Raw genomic sequence first — 16,930 nt, 5'->3', positions numbered from 1 at the left:
GTGAGCCCTCGTGACCTGCAGGGGGGGGCGTGGTCTACCTGGAAGAGACCCCTCCCATCAGGATACAAACTTTTCATCATCACGCTTTAAAAGTGCTCAGTCAGAATAACTATGTATTAATATGCACCCAAACCGTGGCAGCAGAATGTCCTACAGCATTACAGAGCCACCAGTTTCCCTTTTAATTTGTCACCTGTATGTATAGTTTATACTATTTTTATGCTGTAACGCTTTTATTACCATAGCATGCGGATATTGACTTGGCCTATCGGTTGCGCATGCGCGGTGTGGGTTTGCGCGGCTAGCCTGAATGCTCTCCGCTTCAGCTCGAGCGGCTGTTTAGAGAAACTCGCTAGCTGCCGGAAATATGGCGAACTATATACAGCGCTTTTTAGTCTCTACTCGCCTGACATGTGCTTGTAAGATTGTTACTTGATAGTGCTGACCCATTGTTGGATATTAGGCCACACGAAGGCCACTTTTTATATTTTATACATTTGTTTTTGTGTATCTCGTTAGCTATCATGCTAACCCATGACTAGCCAGTTGGCGACGTAGCAGCGGATTTGATGAGCTGTGCAGTAAGTGAATTAGCACAGCTGTCAGGAAGCACCGGGTGAGTGCTTGTCCTAAATTAACACTAAATATATATAAATGTAATGATATATAATGCTTGTATATCAAATATAGTGGAAGTTAGCTAGCTAGTCTGCATGCTAGCTGTGTAGTTTGAGTTGTTGAGCTTTTACAGGACACTTGAACTTGTTTTGACCACAGAGTGTGTTTTTGTGTAACGTATTGCTTATTTTGCTTGTCAGTGTGTGGACACAGTGTTAGGACTTTACACATTAAATTTCCAAACTAAATACTTAACTAACTAATATTGACGTTTCTGCAGGTATCCTCTGTGAATTGTGTTGTGTTTGAACACTTTGACAACATGGCTGGTGGCATTACAGAGACAGGAGAGCCATACTCCCCTTTTGTAAGTGTTTCAATGAAGCTACATCTCTTTCCACAAGTTTTAAAATACTGAAAAAGAGAGATTCTTAATTTGAGCTCTTTCTCCTCAGAGTTTATCTGTTAGGTTTTTATGTCTGTCAGGATTTTGTTTATTGTCTGTAGTTCCTCATTAAGACAAGACACAAGGAGATGATGAATAGTCTTTTTTTTTTAATAGAAAAAGTGTATATCAAAATGTCAAATACGATCGAAAAAGTATATATCAAAATGTCATTTATTTATTTTTTTTAATCAGGGAAACACAATGCACTGTTCTAATTTTTTGTTTTGCCACTTTTCTATATCAAACCCAACAATCCAACAGGAAGCAACATTTTAGGAAGTTTCTCTGTAATATCCCTTTATTTAATAACAAAAATGTAAGATGTTCTTGAATGTAGGTCATCTAGAAATTGAGGTTTTTGGTTCCTGATATTTTGAACGAATCAGATTTAAAAAAAGAAAGAAAAAAAAAAGTAAAAATGTCATTTAAAGTTTTTCCGATCTAGTAGATCAGGAAACAAGCTTTTCAGGGATGTATGAAATGACGTGATTGTGCTGAGTGGCTGGAGCTTAAGCTTTCTTCAAAAGCCCTATTCAGATTGGATTAGTTTATCAGGGAGGCCTGTAATGCGTTTTATTTATTTATTTATTATTTTTTTTAAATCACGTCTCTTCAGCGATAAAACTCTATAATCTGTACAGCAATAAAATGACCACAGGAGAAGTGAATTTCTAGCGGGTTATATTTTCTACGAACCTGGATGTCTGTGTCACTTGGCTATATGATCACACTTCATTCACAACATGGTGGTCAAAGAGGCACTGGAGTAGAGATGAGACGCTGGCTCTCATTTCAGTTTTCACTTAATTTCCAGTAACAGTTTGAAAATACAGTAATCACAAAGTATGCAAGAAGTATCCATTTTCATTTGGCAACTTAGGAAGTGTTTAACGTGGGGGAGGGGCACTGATATGCGTGCTGTGAGGCTAAATATGGCAAGTAGCAGCAGTTAAGCATCTTTTTTTCCAACGTGAGGCAACATCTGCATAGAAAATCACAGACGTGTATCCAGACAGGAGTAAAATTATCACTGAGTTTGCTGAAAAACAGCAGGTAATTCTGCCTGTCATTTTCTCAGAGGAGGATGGAGAAAAACACGGATATGGCTGATCCAGACAGAAATAAAATCACAGGGGAGCATCTGTAAAATTGGAAATTGCCCCAGGATCCCGTGTAAATATAATTCCATTCGAATAGGGCTAAAGATGCTAAGTGTCAGATAATTCTGTGGTCACGAGTGGACAAAAAAAACCCCAAAAAAAAACATTTTTCTGTTGAGTTTTAATATGTTATTACTACAGTTGAAGAGAAGATATTTCTCCAAGAAATCTGAAAAAAATCACTGATGTACTCAAAATTGTTATTTCTATCTTTAGTGTCTTGCTTTAATGCATGTTATTACTGTGTCATTATTATCTATGTGTTGTGTGACTTCACAAAGTCAGTGAACTCAAAACTATTCACTATATTGTGAAATATTTTGCTGTTTTCTAGCCATGTCCAAAAGCATAGTGGGGAATATCAAGAATCCTCATAGAATCTAATTTGTGTGCCCTAGGACAGGGATTCTTCTAACTGAGGAAAATATCAATCCACAAACTATCAAAACACTCAAAGTTTAATACCTTTGATGATGGCGGGATGTGATTTCCACCACTGTCCCACACAAAGAACTCACAGACCCTCTGGTTTGGGTGTCCAGAATACTATACATGATTTTGTAGAGATTAGGGTGTAGGGCTCAGTGTCCTGTTCTAACCCAAATAAATAATGACAGTTGCTGTGGTGTTCACTGGAAATGATGCCACAGAAGATGTCATTTCTATGTTCTGTTTCTCTTTTGAACCCAAGAAGTCTGCGTCAGCACTAAATTGTAGGTTTGCCTGACCAGTTCTTATCCATAGCCAACGTAATGTAACAAAACCTCAGTTATAGAGCTATAACTGTTATGTAGTATTCAGTATGTAATTTTTATTTGTCACCTATACATTACATTAAAGTGAAATTCTTTTCTTCACATGGTGTCAGAGCTCAGAGTCAGCCCCGATACTGCCTCCCATGATACGGGAGCTGAGAGGGTTAAAGGTCCCATTGCTCAAGGGCTCAATAGTTGCAGCTGGAGCTTGAACCCCTGACCTTCTGATCAGTAACCCAGAGCCTTAACCATTGAACCAGCACTGCCCCAGAAGTAAACACTTTGATATTCTGACTTTCTTCATAAACAGTATCAGAGGCTGAGTTCAGTCCGATCTCATGTCAGTCTGAGCAAAAGTATCAGGTGAAGCATGTGATTTAAACCACTAACTCAAGTTACTTATTCATCAACTAGGAAAGAGGAAGTGCTAAGGTCTGAATACAAAGCACATGCATGTTTTTGCACAGATGACAAAAACCAGTAGCTGCATACTTTGCGAAAAGGTCTTTGCTATAGCAAAAGGCTTTAAAGGAACTGACATCAGCAGGATCTCAAGAATGTCTCAGTGCTAGGGATTGGATTTGCCCTAAATCCAATGCATGAAATAACTCAGTAGATTTCTTTAATCCTGTGGTATTCTGTTTTTTTCTTATGGGTAGAGCATTTTGACAAAAATAATATTCTTTTGTTTATATACAAAAAAAAAAAAAAAAAAAATTAGGAATATATTTGCGTAAATCTATGTGTATCCTTACACATGCCTGTGATTAAATATATTTAAAGAGCATGAATAACCAAAATTGCCACAAATACATGTATTTCATTTTGGGACTGAAACTCTTTATTTTTTTTGTCCAAAACATAATAGAGAACTGAAACAGACTTTGCACACAAGATGTAGCTCACTGTATGTGAGTCACTTTATAGAGACTTGTAATGGCATTCACTGTAAACTATTCACTGTTTACTCATTTTCTCTGTGATGCAGCACAATTAAGCCTTCTTAGGAAATGCTTCGTCATTACGGAGAGTATTAAGATGCTACATTCTTTATCACCGAATTTGATACATGAGTAGATACTGGCATCATAGTTATAGTGCTGTATTTTGATAGCATTTTTTTTTTTTTGCTGATACATAATCATATTTTCAAGCCCTACTGCTCTTTGTGCGTGTGTGTGTGTGCGCGTGTGCACCTACAGGTTGGCTTGGTGTACATGTTCAACATAATCGTGGGCACTGGTGCTCTAACCATGCCCAAAGCCTTCGCCACTGCTGGTTGGGTTGTAAGCCTGGCGCTCATCTCCTTTTTGGCTTTCATGAGGTAGGTGCTGTAAGTGTATATAATCACCTATAAGAGCTTTAATGCACTTGTATGGGTGTTTTGAGGGAGCAGCGCTGCTCTGCTCTGACACTGTTAAAGTTAAAATAGCCACTGGATAAATGCAAGTCTATGTGGGGAAACATATTTCAGTTGTTTTGTTGCTTTTATTTTTCTCATGTTAGAGGTCTTATATTCTGAGGAGCCTAAAAGCACATTCAGATTTGAGTTTCACAGTAATATTGAAAAGACCATATTTTTACCCTGTCTTAAATATTTAAGCTGTCTTAATTGATCAAATTTTTTTGACAATTAGGTAAGTAATTAATTACTTACATGTCACTGGGAATCCAGTCTTATAGTGTTTGCTCTTTTCTTCTTGCCTGCTCTCAGTTACATGACCACTACATTTGTGATCGAGGCCATGGCTGCAGCCAACGCCCAGCTACGCTGGAAGAGGAGAGAGCAGGAAGAGGTGCGTGAGTGATGTCTGATACAGCAAATACAGCCTGGACATTTTCTTTCAGTCATACACATACTGTTCTCATACACATTTAGTCATACACACTGTTCTCAGCTCTTTTAAGTTCTTTGCAGGTCTCTATTGATCTAACAGGAAATGCCCTGGGTACTAATGCCAAAGTCAGTGTACAGTAATAGATTAATTGTGCGTGAAAAAAGTAGTAGTTTCTTTGCCCTTAATTTTCTGCTGAAGCTGGTATGACTCAGTCTGAGCATCTGTCAGTGAAGTGAGCAACAGCTCTTGTACATCATCTCTGTTCCACTTAACAGGAGCTTTGTCTCCCTTGCCAGATATGCTTCATTGTTCCTTTTTTTTAATACATATGTTTAAGTTTTTTTTTGTTTGTTTATTTTTGTGCTTGGGATTATCCTAGAGGGATTGAGGTAGACGCATGTGCTTCAGTGTAGGACACTTCAAAACACTGTAGGTTTCCCTTCAAGACATTTTCAGGTGTTGTGTCTGTGGTCTTTATAAAAGGACCCTTGAGGACTCCATCCCAGTTACAGCATTGAGCTAGTTACCTAGATTATGTTGGTCAAATTCAGCTGCTGCACTGGTATCCCCTCAGTGTAGTGTCAGTTTGTTCAATCCATGTTTAATTTAATACAGTAATTTATATATCTATCTATATCTACTACAATGATGTTTGCTTGGGGTAATGCTAGCACACTAGCTATATGTAATAGCTTAGATTAAAGAACCATTATTTAACTTTTAATGTGTAAGTGATGTACCAATTTTTGTTATGCTAGATAACAAATGAACTAACTTTACTTAGAAAACAATAAAAATGAAAATTTAATTTACAATGTTTTTGTATAGTTAAGGCTTTTTAGCTTCCTAAAAGGCTTCTAGTTTGGAACCTTTCTGATGAGGAAACATTGTAGGCACCTACAGAAAACTTGAGTGTACCCCCAGGAGAACTGCCCTTTTTTTTTTTTCTTTTTCCTAAGATTGTATTCAACAGTTACTTACAGGCAGGTGACAAATGAATTTGTTATGCTGTTATGCTGTGGGGGCATTTTGCTGCAATGGTTTGGATATACATGTACATTTAGAGGGAAGCGTATTCTGACTGATGGTCTTTATCCAATGATGAAGCATTTCTATCCTGATGGGAATATGAAAATTCTATAAATCATATGCTGTGACCTTCACAGTCATCAGATCTTAGCGCATTTGGAACGATGTGTTAGACAGCGCTCTCAATCATCATCAAAAAATGGAAATGACTGGAAATGATACATAACTCATTTCTATAGGACAATGGATTAAGGGATTCAGTTTTGTTTCTCTTCTCACCAGATCAATAGCAGTGACTCTAGTTCTGACTACTCGGATGATGAGGAGGTCACCTGCAGGGGGCGGTCAAATCCAGTGGAGACTCGACCGATTCTCTCCGTTCGTGAGTATTTGGCTTATTTGTAACCTTCACTTCTTCCTGTTTGTAGGTACTTTGGCATTGAAATTTTGTTTTTATTTTTGTTTTTAATTTTATTTTTGTTTCGATGGTGAGAGCGTGCAGGGTCAGTGGATCATTTTGATATTGTGGAGAGAGTTGAGATGGGACAAATGGCCTCCCTGTTTTTCAATAAAGGTAAGAATTTTTATGCTTCCACACGTTTCCACACATTTTTTACTTTTTGAGGAAAAGCTGGTGAAGAATACTTGATATTTATCCCTCTAGTGTTTTTCAAATATTAAAGCCTCTGCCTCATTTTGCCACTCAAAGGTACATTAGCTCATTAACTGTAAATAATACATGATCTGTGCACTTGGTTCTGTTTTTAACAAAAGGCATGAGTTATGTTCTGTGTTCTGGTTGCCTGGAGTTCACAGAGCAACAGAGAATTGCCTCAGCTCTTCAGGACAATCTGAAATTAAAACCGAACTTTTTCACTTTGTTTATTTTTGACTGTGTCACTGTAGGGATTTTTTTTAAAAAAAGATAATAACCAATAATTTACGATTGTAAGACGAGATGCTGGCAGGGATGAACACAAACTTTGGCCTCTGCAGTTGAGTCCACTTCTGTTCCTGGCTGCATGTACAGGCTCAAGTAAATACTGTGTCACTTCTGGTATGATTGACTACAGGCTAGCATCTAGATCTGGCTCAGTGTATGTTTTGGAATGGCCACTTCACAGCCAATCATATTTTGATGAATAAAATCAAAGTCCTGCTTCCCCATATGCTGTTTTTGCTGTTTGTAATACATTACATTTACATAAGTTACTTTGACACATTATTTTAGGCAAGGAATTGAGCAGAGCAGATGAGGATTATGGGCCTTGCTCAAGAACCCAACAGTGGCAGCTTGGTGGTGATGGGATTTGAACTTAGAACCTTCTGATCAGTAGACCAGTAGACCATTGGCTATAGTAGTAATAGAACATAGTAGTCACCATTGCCCCACTGCTCACAATGTGAAAAAAATGTGTTTGAATTTCAGTTTCACTTTAGTCTTTCTTGAGTCAAAGCGGTCTAACAGTAGGATGGTGTGTCTTACTTCAAATGTAGTGATGCTTTTTTTTGTCAGTAAAATCATTCCTTTTGCATCATTACTTTTCTCTCTATATACAGATCAATATTTGTAAGATTTGCCATTTTGACATTGCTGTAGTAAAAAAGCAGCTGTTTTTTCTTAATGTAGCCAGATATACACAGAAAAAAAAACACTTAGGTCTGCAGATTGAGGGCTGCGTCGATTAATCTAAATAATGGATAATGTCAATTATGAAAAATGATCTGTCTGGATTTTTATATTTGTGTAATTTGTTTACTTCACCATTAACAGAAATACAGGAGTGCATAGGCTTGTGCATAGACTACTGTGCACAAAACTGTTTTCATGCCCAACACTGACGCCGTTTAAAGAACACACACACAAAAAAAACCACAATTCAGTGGATTTCGCTTGCACTGTGCAGGCTTCGAACTTATAATAAACTGAACAGAGCCATCTGACCGAATGCGAATGTGAACATGACCATGAGTGCGAGAGCCTCTCTCTCTCTCTCTCTCTCTCTCTCTCTCTCATGGCAGCAACAAATGAGGAATTAATAAAGCAATACCTTAAACACTAATAGTTCAATTAAAAAAAGTAAAAACATGATACAAAGTGGATATGCTTGTCATAACAGCACATCGATAATGTATAATCATTAAAAACGAAAGCAGCCAGAAACTCCTGCTTGGTGAGTGAGATATACTAAATGGTTGATGTTATAGGTTCATATGTGTTTCATTCAAGGGGCTTCATATATATATATATTTTTGATGTAGTAGTAAAATATGTTTAGCAATTTCAGTGTTTAATGAGGCGGTTAAGGCTAATTTTTAGTTTTTAGCCTGTTTAATTTTTGGCTTGTTAAGATTAATGATGACGTCTGTGATTTTTGTAAAGCAGTAGGGAGAAAGATCCATTTAAATCCAAAATCGTCAAGTTTCTTGTGCGAATGTTTAAAATAAATTCCTTATTTGTAATTTAAGCAGGTTGTTATTGTAACAGGGAATAATAATTAGAGATTATTTAGAAAAGTAACAAGGTGTAAAATTATGTTAAGTTGTTTGTAACAGTTTTGCTTTACATTATATTACTGAAAAAACAGTAGATGAAAAAAAAAACCAAAATTATTGTTTATTATAGCTGTTCTCATTTACAAGCCACATTTAAGCTGATTAACCAATTTCAAATAATAATTGACTAGTAAAGTATTATTTTTTGCAGCTCTACTACAGATTGTCAGCAGACACCCTAAAAAAATTGAAGCTTTGTATATAAAGCAAAATCAGCTACATTTTTTTTTAATTCACACTGAGTTTTCACCTTTTAGTTTTGTGTACTCTGTGAATCTGAGTTGTGATAAGCACATTAAGATGTGGAATAACATTTAAAGCAATTAGTTTAGGTGTTAAACCTTTCTGTTAAATCACAGTAGGTACTGAAGGTCATACATAGTCTCTGTTTTCCTCCAAATTTTAGTTGTACTGAGAAGAGCTCTCAACTGCTAATGGAATATAATTAAAGAGAGTTAAATTGCCTTTGGTTTTAATTACAGACTCGCACACCATTGGTGCCTAGTTTAATCTTTTATCTACGTGCTGCACCGGTGTGGGAAAGATGCAGGTAGAGACTGAAAGCCAGGATAATGGAAATCTTAATTAGAAGGAGAATGACATTCACCTTGAGGCCCAGATTGATGCAATCTATTTTGCAGGTGTATTCTTTTCGCAACAGATTCAGAACTCTGGCTTTCTTTCACTTTGTTATGATAGTCCAGTTAGCCAACAGCTGACTCGACACTCTCGTGCAACTATGTAATATCTCACCAGCATTGCTTCTGGCATCTTCGCAAAAAAGTGTCAGATACTTGCAGTGCCTTCCCATCCAGGCCGTACTGTTTCCTCCTGATTGTATACATTATCCACTAGGTGGTGCAGTTGTTTCACACTTGTGTACCCTCACACACACACACACACACACACACACACACACACGCACACACACAGTCTGCACTTTTAGCAGGAGGGCTGAGCTTTCTCAGAGCGCCAGTCTCTCACTCCGCCACTTGTCTACATTATTCTATTAAAGCCTGAAGTGTTGATGCTCTAACCTTTTCCCACGCTGGACAGAGTGAACTGACCGCTTCATCCTCACCCAGGTGCCCAAGCACGACAGTATCGATTGGCCAAGGAGATAAAACCTTTCCCAGTAGGGCCGGGCTCAACTTCTTTAACCATAAATGACCTGGAAGGGAGCATAGCCCGCTGCAAAACAAGATCAGAAAGGAAGATTGAGGAAGATGGCATTGAGTGTGTATTGTCTTCCGTCTGCTTTATGCAGTAGTTCCAGAAATCATGCCAGCACTCATTCATCTCCCTAAAGATGTGCTAGAGACAGTCTCCATTATAGGTGCATCAACAAGATCTATCCCCTAGCTAGAGACTGTAGATAAAATAAAATGGGCAATTTCACTGCACCATAGAGTGCAATTGTGGCAGGCCTTTATTTCAGAGGGAAGGTTATGTAGTTTTTCACCCCACAGAAAAGTTGTATGGTGTATATATCATGTGGTGTGTACACCTTTGTTGTGAGAGGAAAAGTACTTAAAGTTCCAGTGAATTAATGGACCTTTTGTTTAAGCAAAGGCAAAGACTGCTGGACCATGTTGGAGCCCCTGGTGATAAGGGGTCGAGCAGAGAAAGACAATCAGATGGTCACTTGATCCTAAGCGGCCTCAGCCTGTAGGAGTTAATGATGTGATGCTGTAGGCCCACAGGCTTGGGCTTCTCCCAGACTCAAACTAACCTGAGGAAATGATCTCAACACAGACATGTGTTCAGGCCTTATTTCTTTCTCTTTTCTCTTAAGCTGTTCCCTGACTGCACGTTTTACTTTTGTTTAATTTTCTCAGACTATGCTTCTACTTCTGTTGCAATATCTGTATATGAAGAGCAAAAGAACAGCCCTTTCCGGATGGGATTAGTTTTTAAGGACAATGTCTGTAATAAAATATTTCTATAAATAATGAAATTATAAAATTCATTCATTGCATTCAAACAGGTGCAACATGGGAAGAGCAAGTTTTGAACACCCATGGGCCTGGATGTTTGCATCACAGATATGTTCATATTTTTGGTTCATGAATTTATACATAGGATGCTACAATGATGGTATTGTTCTATATTCTAACATAACTTCTTATTCTTTCTAACATACTGCTAGTCAAGACAGTGCATACATAAAGTGATAGCAACTAAAAGTTTTAGAGACTCTTCTAGAGCATCCGTCATTTCATGTTTACCAGAAATGTTTTCTTTTTCCCCGCAGACAAAGACGAATAAATACAGTGAGTAGCAGCAGCCATATAAAGCAAGAGATGACATATGCATGTAAAATCTGAGATGTCCATCCAGACGGGACTAATATGATCAGACCACCATTGCTGGTAATTCAGGGAAATTTTGCTTAGGGGAGGATGGAGAAAAACATTGCCCATCTAGACGGGAATGAAATCACACTGTAGCACCTTCAAATGATGGAATTATCCCATTTTGCCACGTAAACCTCATCCCATCCAAACATGGCTTAAGACGAGCCTTCCTGTGAGATTTTATCTTTGTGAAGGAGCTGTGAGTTTTAGTAAAGGGTCTTATTGAGCCTGTATCTGAGAGAGAGAGAGAAAGCAGAGGTACTGACAGCAGTTTTGTGCTTTTTTTCTGTGCTGGTCTGCTGTGTGTATATAATCTTTTTTGTTGACAACGATTGGCCAGTTGAAAATAATACGTTTTTAAGTCTATTTGGAAAACTCTCCCTCCTCCTCTAAGAAAGATGCAGAAAAGCAGATTACTGTCTGCTTTTCTTCAAATGGTGCCTGTTGCATTAGAAAAATCCTGTATGTCGAAATTAGTTTCCGTCTCATGCAAACTGCTAAACACTCTGTGGATATAATGAAATGGACTTTTTAGAAGAGGCTTACAGAATGGTTGCTATGAATTGTAGCATTTAAAATAAATCAATTAATAGATTTTGTTCACTTGGCTGTTATATTGAAGGTATATTAATCCAGCATACAGTCTCGCTTTACCTTTGCATATGCTACAAAGTAGATTAGTGTCAGTAATTTCTTGGTCCTTTAATGTGGTCATGTTGCATGTGTGGTCCAAAGATCCAGATCTGGGGGAAGACTTCGTGTTGATTCATGTCTGTCTGAAGGTGGTAGTTTTATCACAAGGGAGCAATGCAGATATTTTATTAGAGATAAGAACCTAATGCCAGTTGAATAGGGGTGGAGGATTCTTCCTTTTCCCTCTGCATTGTCTTTATATGGAAAAATGAAATGATGAACTGAATGTGACTGCCTCATGATGAGATTCTAAACAGAGAAACTACATGTCATACTAATTACACTGAACCCAGTACTGGTCATTATCTTTAAGACCGCTGCATGGCTTCCCTGTCATTTACATGGAAACCTTACTTACTTTTGCAGTCTTGAAAAGACTAATTGCACTTTTGCACAGTGAACAGTGACAAATAAACAGGGCTTGTCTATCTAAATCTGTCCAGTATAACCATAGCTTACGCCTTGTAGAGATTTAATGTTCAAGCCCCAAGCGCTGTTTCTTGAAATAAAGTCTTTACCTATTGACTTCTTTTTAGTATCTCAACTTTAAACTTAATGCAGGGTGACACTGAGAGAGCTGTAAAAACTAATTGGCTTAAATGGCTTAAAGCAATTCTGTTTCAGCAGCTCCTCTTGCTCTTGAGCACGTTTTTTGCTAAAAGAGGAAAAACCTTAAAATTTTCAGTACCAGTTTAGATATTTTTGTGAATGCTTTAATAAACATGTCCAGAATGGTTTCATGCACATTCAACGGGTATGTAATAACTATGGATTACAATATGGTGTGTGACTTGGCACGTTAGAATTCATTTTCCCCCTTCACTCATCTTAGATGATTGGTGGGAAACAGGTGGCAGCGTCGCCCTTTTTTTCCTCTGGCAAAAGCTACATCTATCAAACCTGTAAAAAGGGTATAATGTTAGCTTTTTCATTTAGCGTTAATGGACTGTAAGCTCTAATTTGCTTGGCAGTAATGAATGAGCTGATGAGGCCAGCAGTGCTGTAGGAGAACCTCACAAGCTCGAGTACTTGATGGATGTCCGATACAGAGTTCGTCTCCGTCTCAGCAGCTCTCGGTGTCTTGGTTTGGCATGTGCACTGCGAGGGATGGATGGATGGAGGCAGCGAGGGCCGGTCAGGCATGAGGAAGAGAAGAGCAAAGGAGAGTTTATCAAAAAGTCATTACTTTCTTAATTAGAATGATTAATATTCCCAGTGGTGAGGAAAGATTGCACTATGGTGAAGAAATTTCATGAGAGGGTTCATATTTTTTGAACATTTAATATATTTTAGCACTAGGTGCCTACTGCGTCTCAAAATAAATTCCACTGGGTTGGACAGCTCCAGATAAGAAGGTCAGGGGTGATGTATGCTGACACTGTACAAAGGTTATGGCTAAAAGTTTAATTTGGTGAGTAGTTGGTGTCAGGGAAGATATTAGATACAGATATATACACACAAAAAAACCTATGCAGCCATACTGGATGTTAAAAAGAAAAAATTATAATTTTATGCAAAAAGATGGCTCAAGTGCCTACCAAATCAAGCAGATACAGAATTTAGGAGAGCGTGCTCACGCATAATGTTTGTTCCTAGCCATGCTTATTTTGTAACCACAATTGCCAACCAAGTCTCATAGATGGCCAGAACTATAAACCTCTTGCTGATAACAATAACTGACTATTTGCACCTCCAAATAGAAGCACTTTCAGTGAGGAAACAGTCTGTGATTACAAGGAGATTTTTTGGAGAAACACAGTGATCGGTTTGAAAACAGTCCACTGTACAGTATGGTCATTTGCAATGTCAATCAGTTGGGAAATTAGGCAGGTTGTCTAAAAAGGTTGTCGTGTGAAAAAAAACAAAACAAAAAAAACCCACCAGTCTGGCTTGCTGTGAATGTTATCAACCTGTGGATTAACATCATTTTCCCTGTTTGTTGTTACTCTACAGTTGGCGTCAATATGTTCTACATCTGCCTCATTGTATACCTGTATGGAGACTTGGCCATCTATGCCGCTGCTGTGCCCGTGTCCTTGATGGAAGTGGCCTGGTGAGTTCAGCCAATTCCTCACACTCCCCACCAAACACCACAGCCTACCTTTGCAAATCTGACAGCCTCACTGGGCGTATATGACTGCCTCCTGTGGCTCTTCACATTTGACCTTTATTGTTTGGCTCCCAGACATCTTTTTACTGCACAGAAACCCATAGCCCAAAATCCTATAAATAAAATTCTCTAAAGGACCTAGCCTAAGGTGGCACTTTTCAAGTCTCTGTCTTAAGATGTCACCATTACCCTTGGGTGATCCTGACCCTCACCTTCTTGGAGAAGAAAGGTAAAATGAAGGTGGTAGACTGCTGAGAAGAGGAAGGGTAAGCTGGGAACAGCAATTATTGGCAGATAAAATATGCGGTCGTTCTTGGCAATACCAATACAGAAATGAGCAATTTAGATGGTGTTAAGCAATCAGGGTCTAATGGAACAGTTTATTTAGCTCTATTTATTTAGCTCTATTAAATGTTATGTGCTGCCTGCAATGAAGTCCTCATGCTGAGTTTGAAGTTTAAGATTTTATGGTGTTTAAAAAGTATCTAAGCATGCAGAGCAGAATCAGCAATTGTGGTAATTAAAACTGAGGTGCCCGTGAATTGCACCTTGACTAACGTGCAAAGTATAGACCCTGGAAAGAAGTGCATGTGTCTCAGTACTCAGTGCTCGCAGAACTGAATTGCTCTCATATGCAACAGTTTGAGAATACCTTTGTGTGCGTGTAATTCGTGGCCATGCTGATATTACTCTGCACACTCAGATTGGCCATCCTCTCTATTAAAGATATTGTTTAAACTCCATAAGGTGTATTATAAGTTTACTTGTAGTGAAGATGCTCTAGTAGCTCTTCTTAATAATTTCACAGAGCCCAGTTTGCAGATTGTTTTGCTTTAATGGTAAAATGCGCCCATGTTGCTGTCATTTTGTGTTATCTGTTCATTAGTGTGGCAGCGTACACTAGGCTTATGACACATAGTATCACATGGTATCACGTGTTGGTATTGTTACGAGTACATGTAAATGAGCATGGTGTCAGACCGATACTGATGCATCCGTATTGAGAAGTCAGTTCCCTTATTTCTGTTCAACACTTTCTTTAAGGAAACTTTAATGTAAAATAGCGAGATTTGAGATGAGTTAAGAGCACACTCAGATTGCTGGAATTAGATAATTTAGTCGACTCACTCAGCTTGTCCCGAGTGATGACAGAGATTGAAATCTTGCCTCCTTTTGTCTGTTAATGCAGCAATTTAGTAGACAATGATACTCACTCATTGATTGCGAGAGCACTTTTTGTATGTGCTGCTCACTAATATTGAACTTTATCTTAATGGCATTAACATTTTGAGTTTGTGTCTTACAGTGGCAATCACTCCTGCAGCGCTGGGAGTATAAAATACAACGACACTGAGGCATGCTGGGGGCCAGTGAGCCGGAAAGATGCCTACAGAGTTTTTCTCGTGAGTGCTTTAGTCCCACACATCACTATATCACTCCTCTTTTCTGTATCAGTCTTTCTTTGTCAGTCTCACATGCTCACACAGAACAAGTAGAGTCAAGATAGTAAGTGCATGACAGATTGAAGCAGAGAGACAGACAGCCCCATATAATCTCCTGAGACGCCTCTCTCCCCACGTTGTAAAGATGTGTGTGCCCTTGAATTGAGAATAGAAGTGCAGCAGGAAAAACTTGGTGTCATTTCCTGCTTCGCTTTAAGTCTCTCAACCGTCAGTCATGAATGATGAATCTCTTTCACTCTGTTTCCTTGGAAATGGACGAAGGTGGGTGCATGAGCTTCCAAGAAAATGCATTGTTTTCCTGTCTTTCTGTCTCTTTCTCTCTTTCTCTCTCTCAGATAAACTGAGTGCATGTTATCTAATGGGCATTATGGTAATTTGTATAATCTTCTGGAGTTTTATTTACTGTGCGGATACTGTGGTCATCACTTTGGTCTGTGTTTCATCTAAAACAGAGGAAGGCAAAGTCGAGGTCACACTATAAGCTGATATTGTTTATCAGTAATAACTGTTTTCCTGAGTGGATGCTCTGAGCTATCTTGGAAATGTCTGTGAACCCTTTACCTTATCTTTTTTTATTATTATTTTGGTCTTATTAAAGTTCTTTTCCTCTTGGACACTTAAATAAGTCATTGTCTTTTGATGAAAGTTTAAGCATTGTCTGTTTAGGAACCAGGAGCTGTTCAGTCTGTCTGTGCCTCCCTGAGCAGATTACGGTCTGAAAAAAATATATTTTGGCTGTGGCTTAGCTTATTTTAAGAGTCCTGCTTATGATCGACAGCTATCTGGTGGAGGCTCTTACGCAGTGCTGTGCTCTAAATGCGTATGTGCTTTATCTTTTACCAGTTAGTCCGATTCCAGTCGACCAAGCTTCGTCAGAGTGGCACGTCCATTGGTCTTAGCCCATTATAATGTTCCACGCAGTTAATCAGCCATTTAGCTAATCATTAAAAATGACCTAGCAGTGAGAATGAGTGGAGAAAAGGAAATATCTCTGCTGGGTGTGGCAAATTATTTCTTATATTAATCAATTTTAATTATTCATAACACACTATATCTTTTCATTTTTAAGTCTTTTTTTTAGTCCATTAGAAGTAATGCAGTATTTATCTTTGCTACTCAGTTTCTAACATTTGTATTTGCCACAGCGTTGTTGAATTCTCAGTGCTGATTGGTCAGAATGTGTTGATAAATTTTTTATAACAGCACTGCTTGGAGAATAGTGCCACTGCAAGGTTTATATGTAACAGTCAGAGGTAAAGCTGTAAAGTTTTACGACACAAGAAAGTCGTAAGGATGGAGGGCGTTGCAGTTTCTCTGTAACATGACAAGCTACTATTTTTGTCTTATTAACTTATTAAGCTGTTATAAAGTAAGTTATCACCTGTGTTGTGGACGATCCACAACATTAAATGTAACTATAAATGGATAAAAAATTGAGCATGCCATTGTTTAATTAATGAAAAGATGTCATCAATAGCCCATTGTGGTAATGGGTCACATCACCATGCCGTTGATTATTTTCCTATAACAGCACGTCTCAAAGTGTTATATTCCTTACAAGTTACATTTTTTCTTGTTGGTCGGATAGAATGGTCAGTGCAATGAGGCAAAAGTAAAATTCCTAAGCCAACAATTGATTATTGATCATTGTCTTCCTCAGATAAGGCTACAGCAAGAACTGTGACTTCCTCCTCTCAATCCATAGTATGCTGTCTGCTCTAACAAAATGGTGACCATCACTAATTTTAACCTATAACTGCTTGTTTACAAATCCTTCTCCTGTTCTAAAAAACAAAACTCAGGCTTAAGCTGAATTTGATGTGCTAGAATAGGAACAGATATGAGCCTTAGAGGGCTGTTTGACACCTCTGCTGTTTAAAATAAAAAAGTTTTTATATCACTG

The 16,930-nt window shown here is 38.2% G+C and overlaps 1 protein-coding gene across 3 annotated transcripts in view; it reads left to right on the top strand.

Moving 5' to 3' along the window:
- The first annotated feature begins 231 nt into the window (after positions 1 to 231).
- tmem104 (transmembrane protein 104) overlaps positions 232 to 16,930 on the top strand; it is a 49,213-nt gene continuing 32,514 nt past the window's right edge. The window contains exons 1-9 of one of the 3 annotated variants that reach the window (XM_026916021.3): positions 234 to 419; positions 520 to 616; positions 899 to 985; positions 4,184 to 4,305; positions 4,696 to 4,777; positions 6,131 to 6,230; positions 6,342 to 6,422; positions 13,408 to 13,507; positions 14,871 to 14,967. In XM_026916021.3, the coding sequence (XP_026771822.1) occupies positions 941 to 985; positions 4,184 to 4,305; positions 4,696 to 4,777; positions 6,131 to 6,230; positions 6,342 to 6,422; positions 13,408 to 13,507; positions 14,871 to 14,967 (627 nt within the window). In that variant the 5' untranslated portion in view covers positions 234 to 419; positions 520 to 616; positions 899 to 940. Of the gene's footprint in view, positions 617 to 898; positions 986 to 4,183; positions 4,306 to 4,695; positions 4,778 to 6,130; positions 6,231 to 6,341; positions 6,423 to 13,407; positions 13,508 to 14,870; positions 14,968 to 16,930 lie in introns of all 3 variants that reach the window. The other 2 variants (XM_026916024.3, XM_026916020.3) reach the window with 2 other exon arrangements.

The sequence above is a fragment of the Pangasianodon hypophthalmus genome, chromosome 13, assembly GCF_027358585.1.
Source record: "Pangasianodon hypophthalmus isolate fPanHyp1 chromosome 13, fPanHyp1.pri, whole genome shotgun sequence".
NCBI lineage: Eukaryota > Metazoa > Chordata > Actinopteri > Siluriformes > Pangasiidae > Pangasianodon > Pangasianodon hypophthalmus.
The sequence above is the reverse complement of the archived record's forward strand: the minus strand, read 5'-3'. Positions and strand labels throughout refer to the sequence as shown.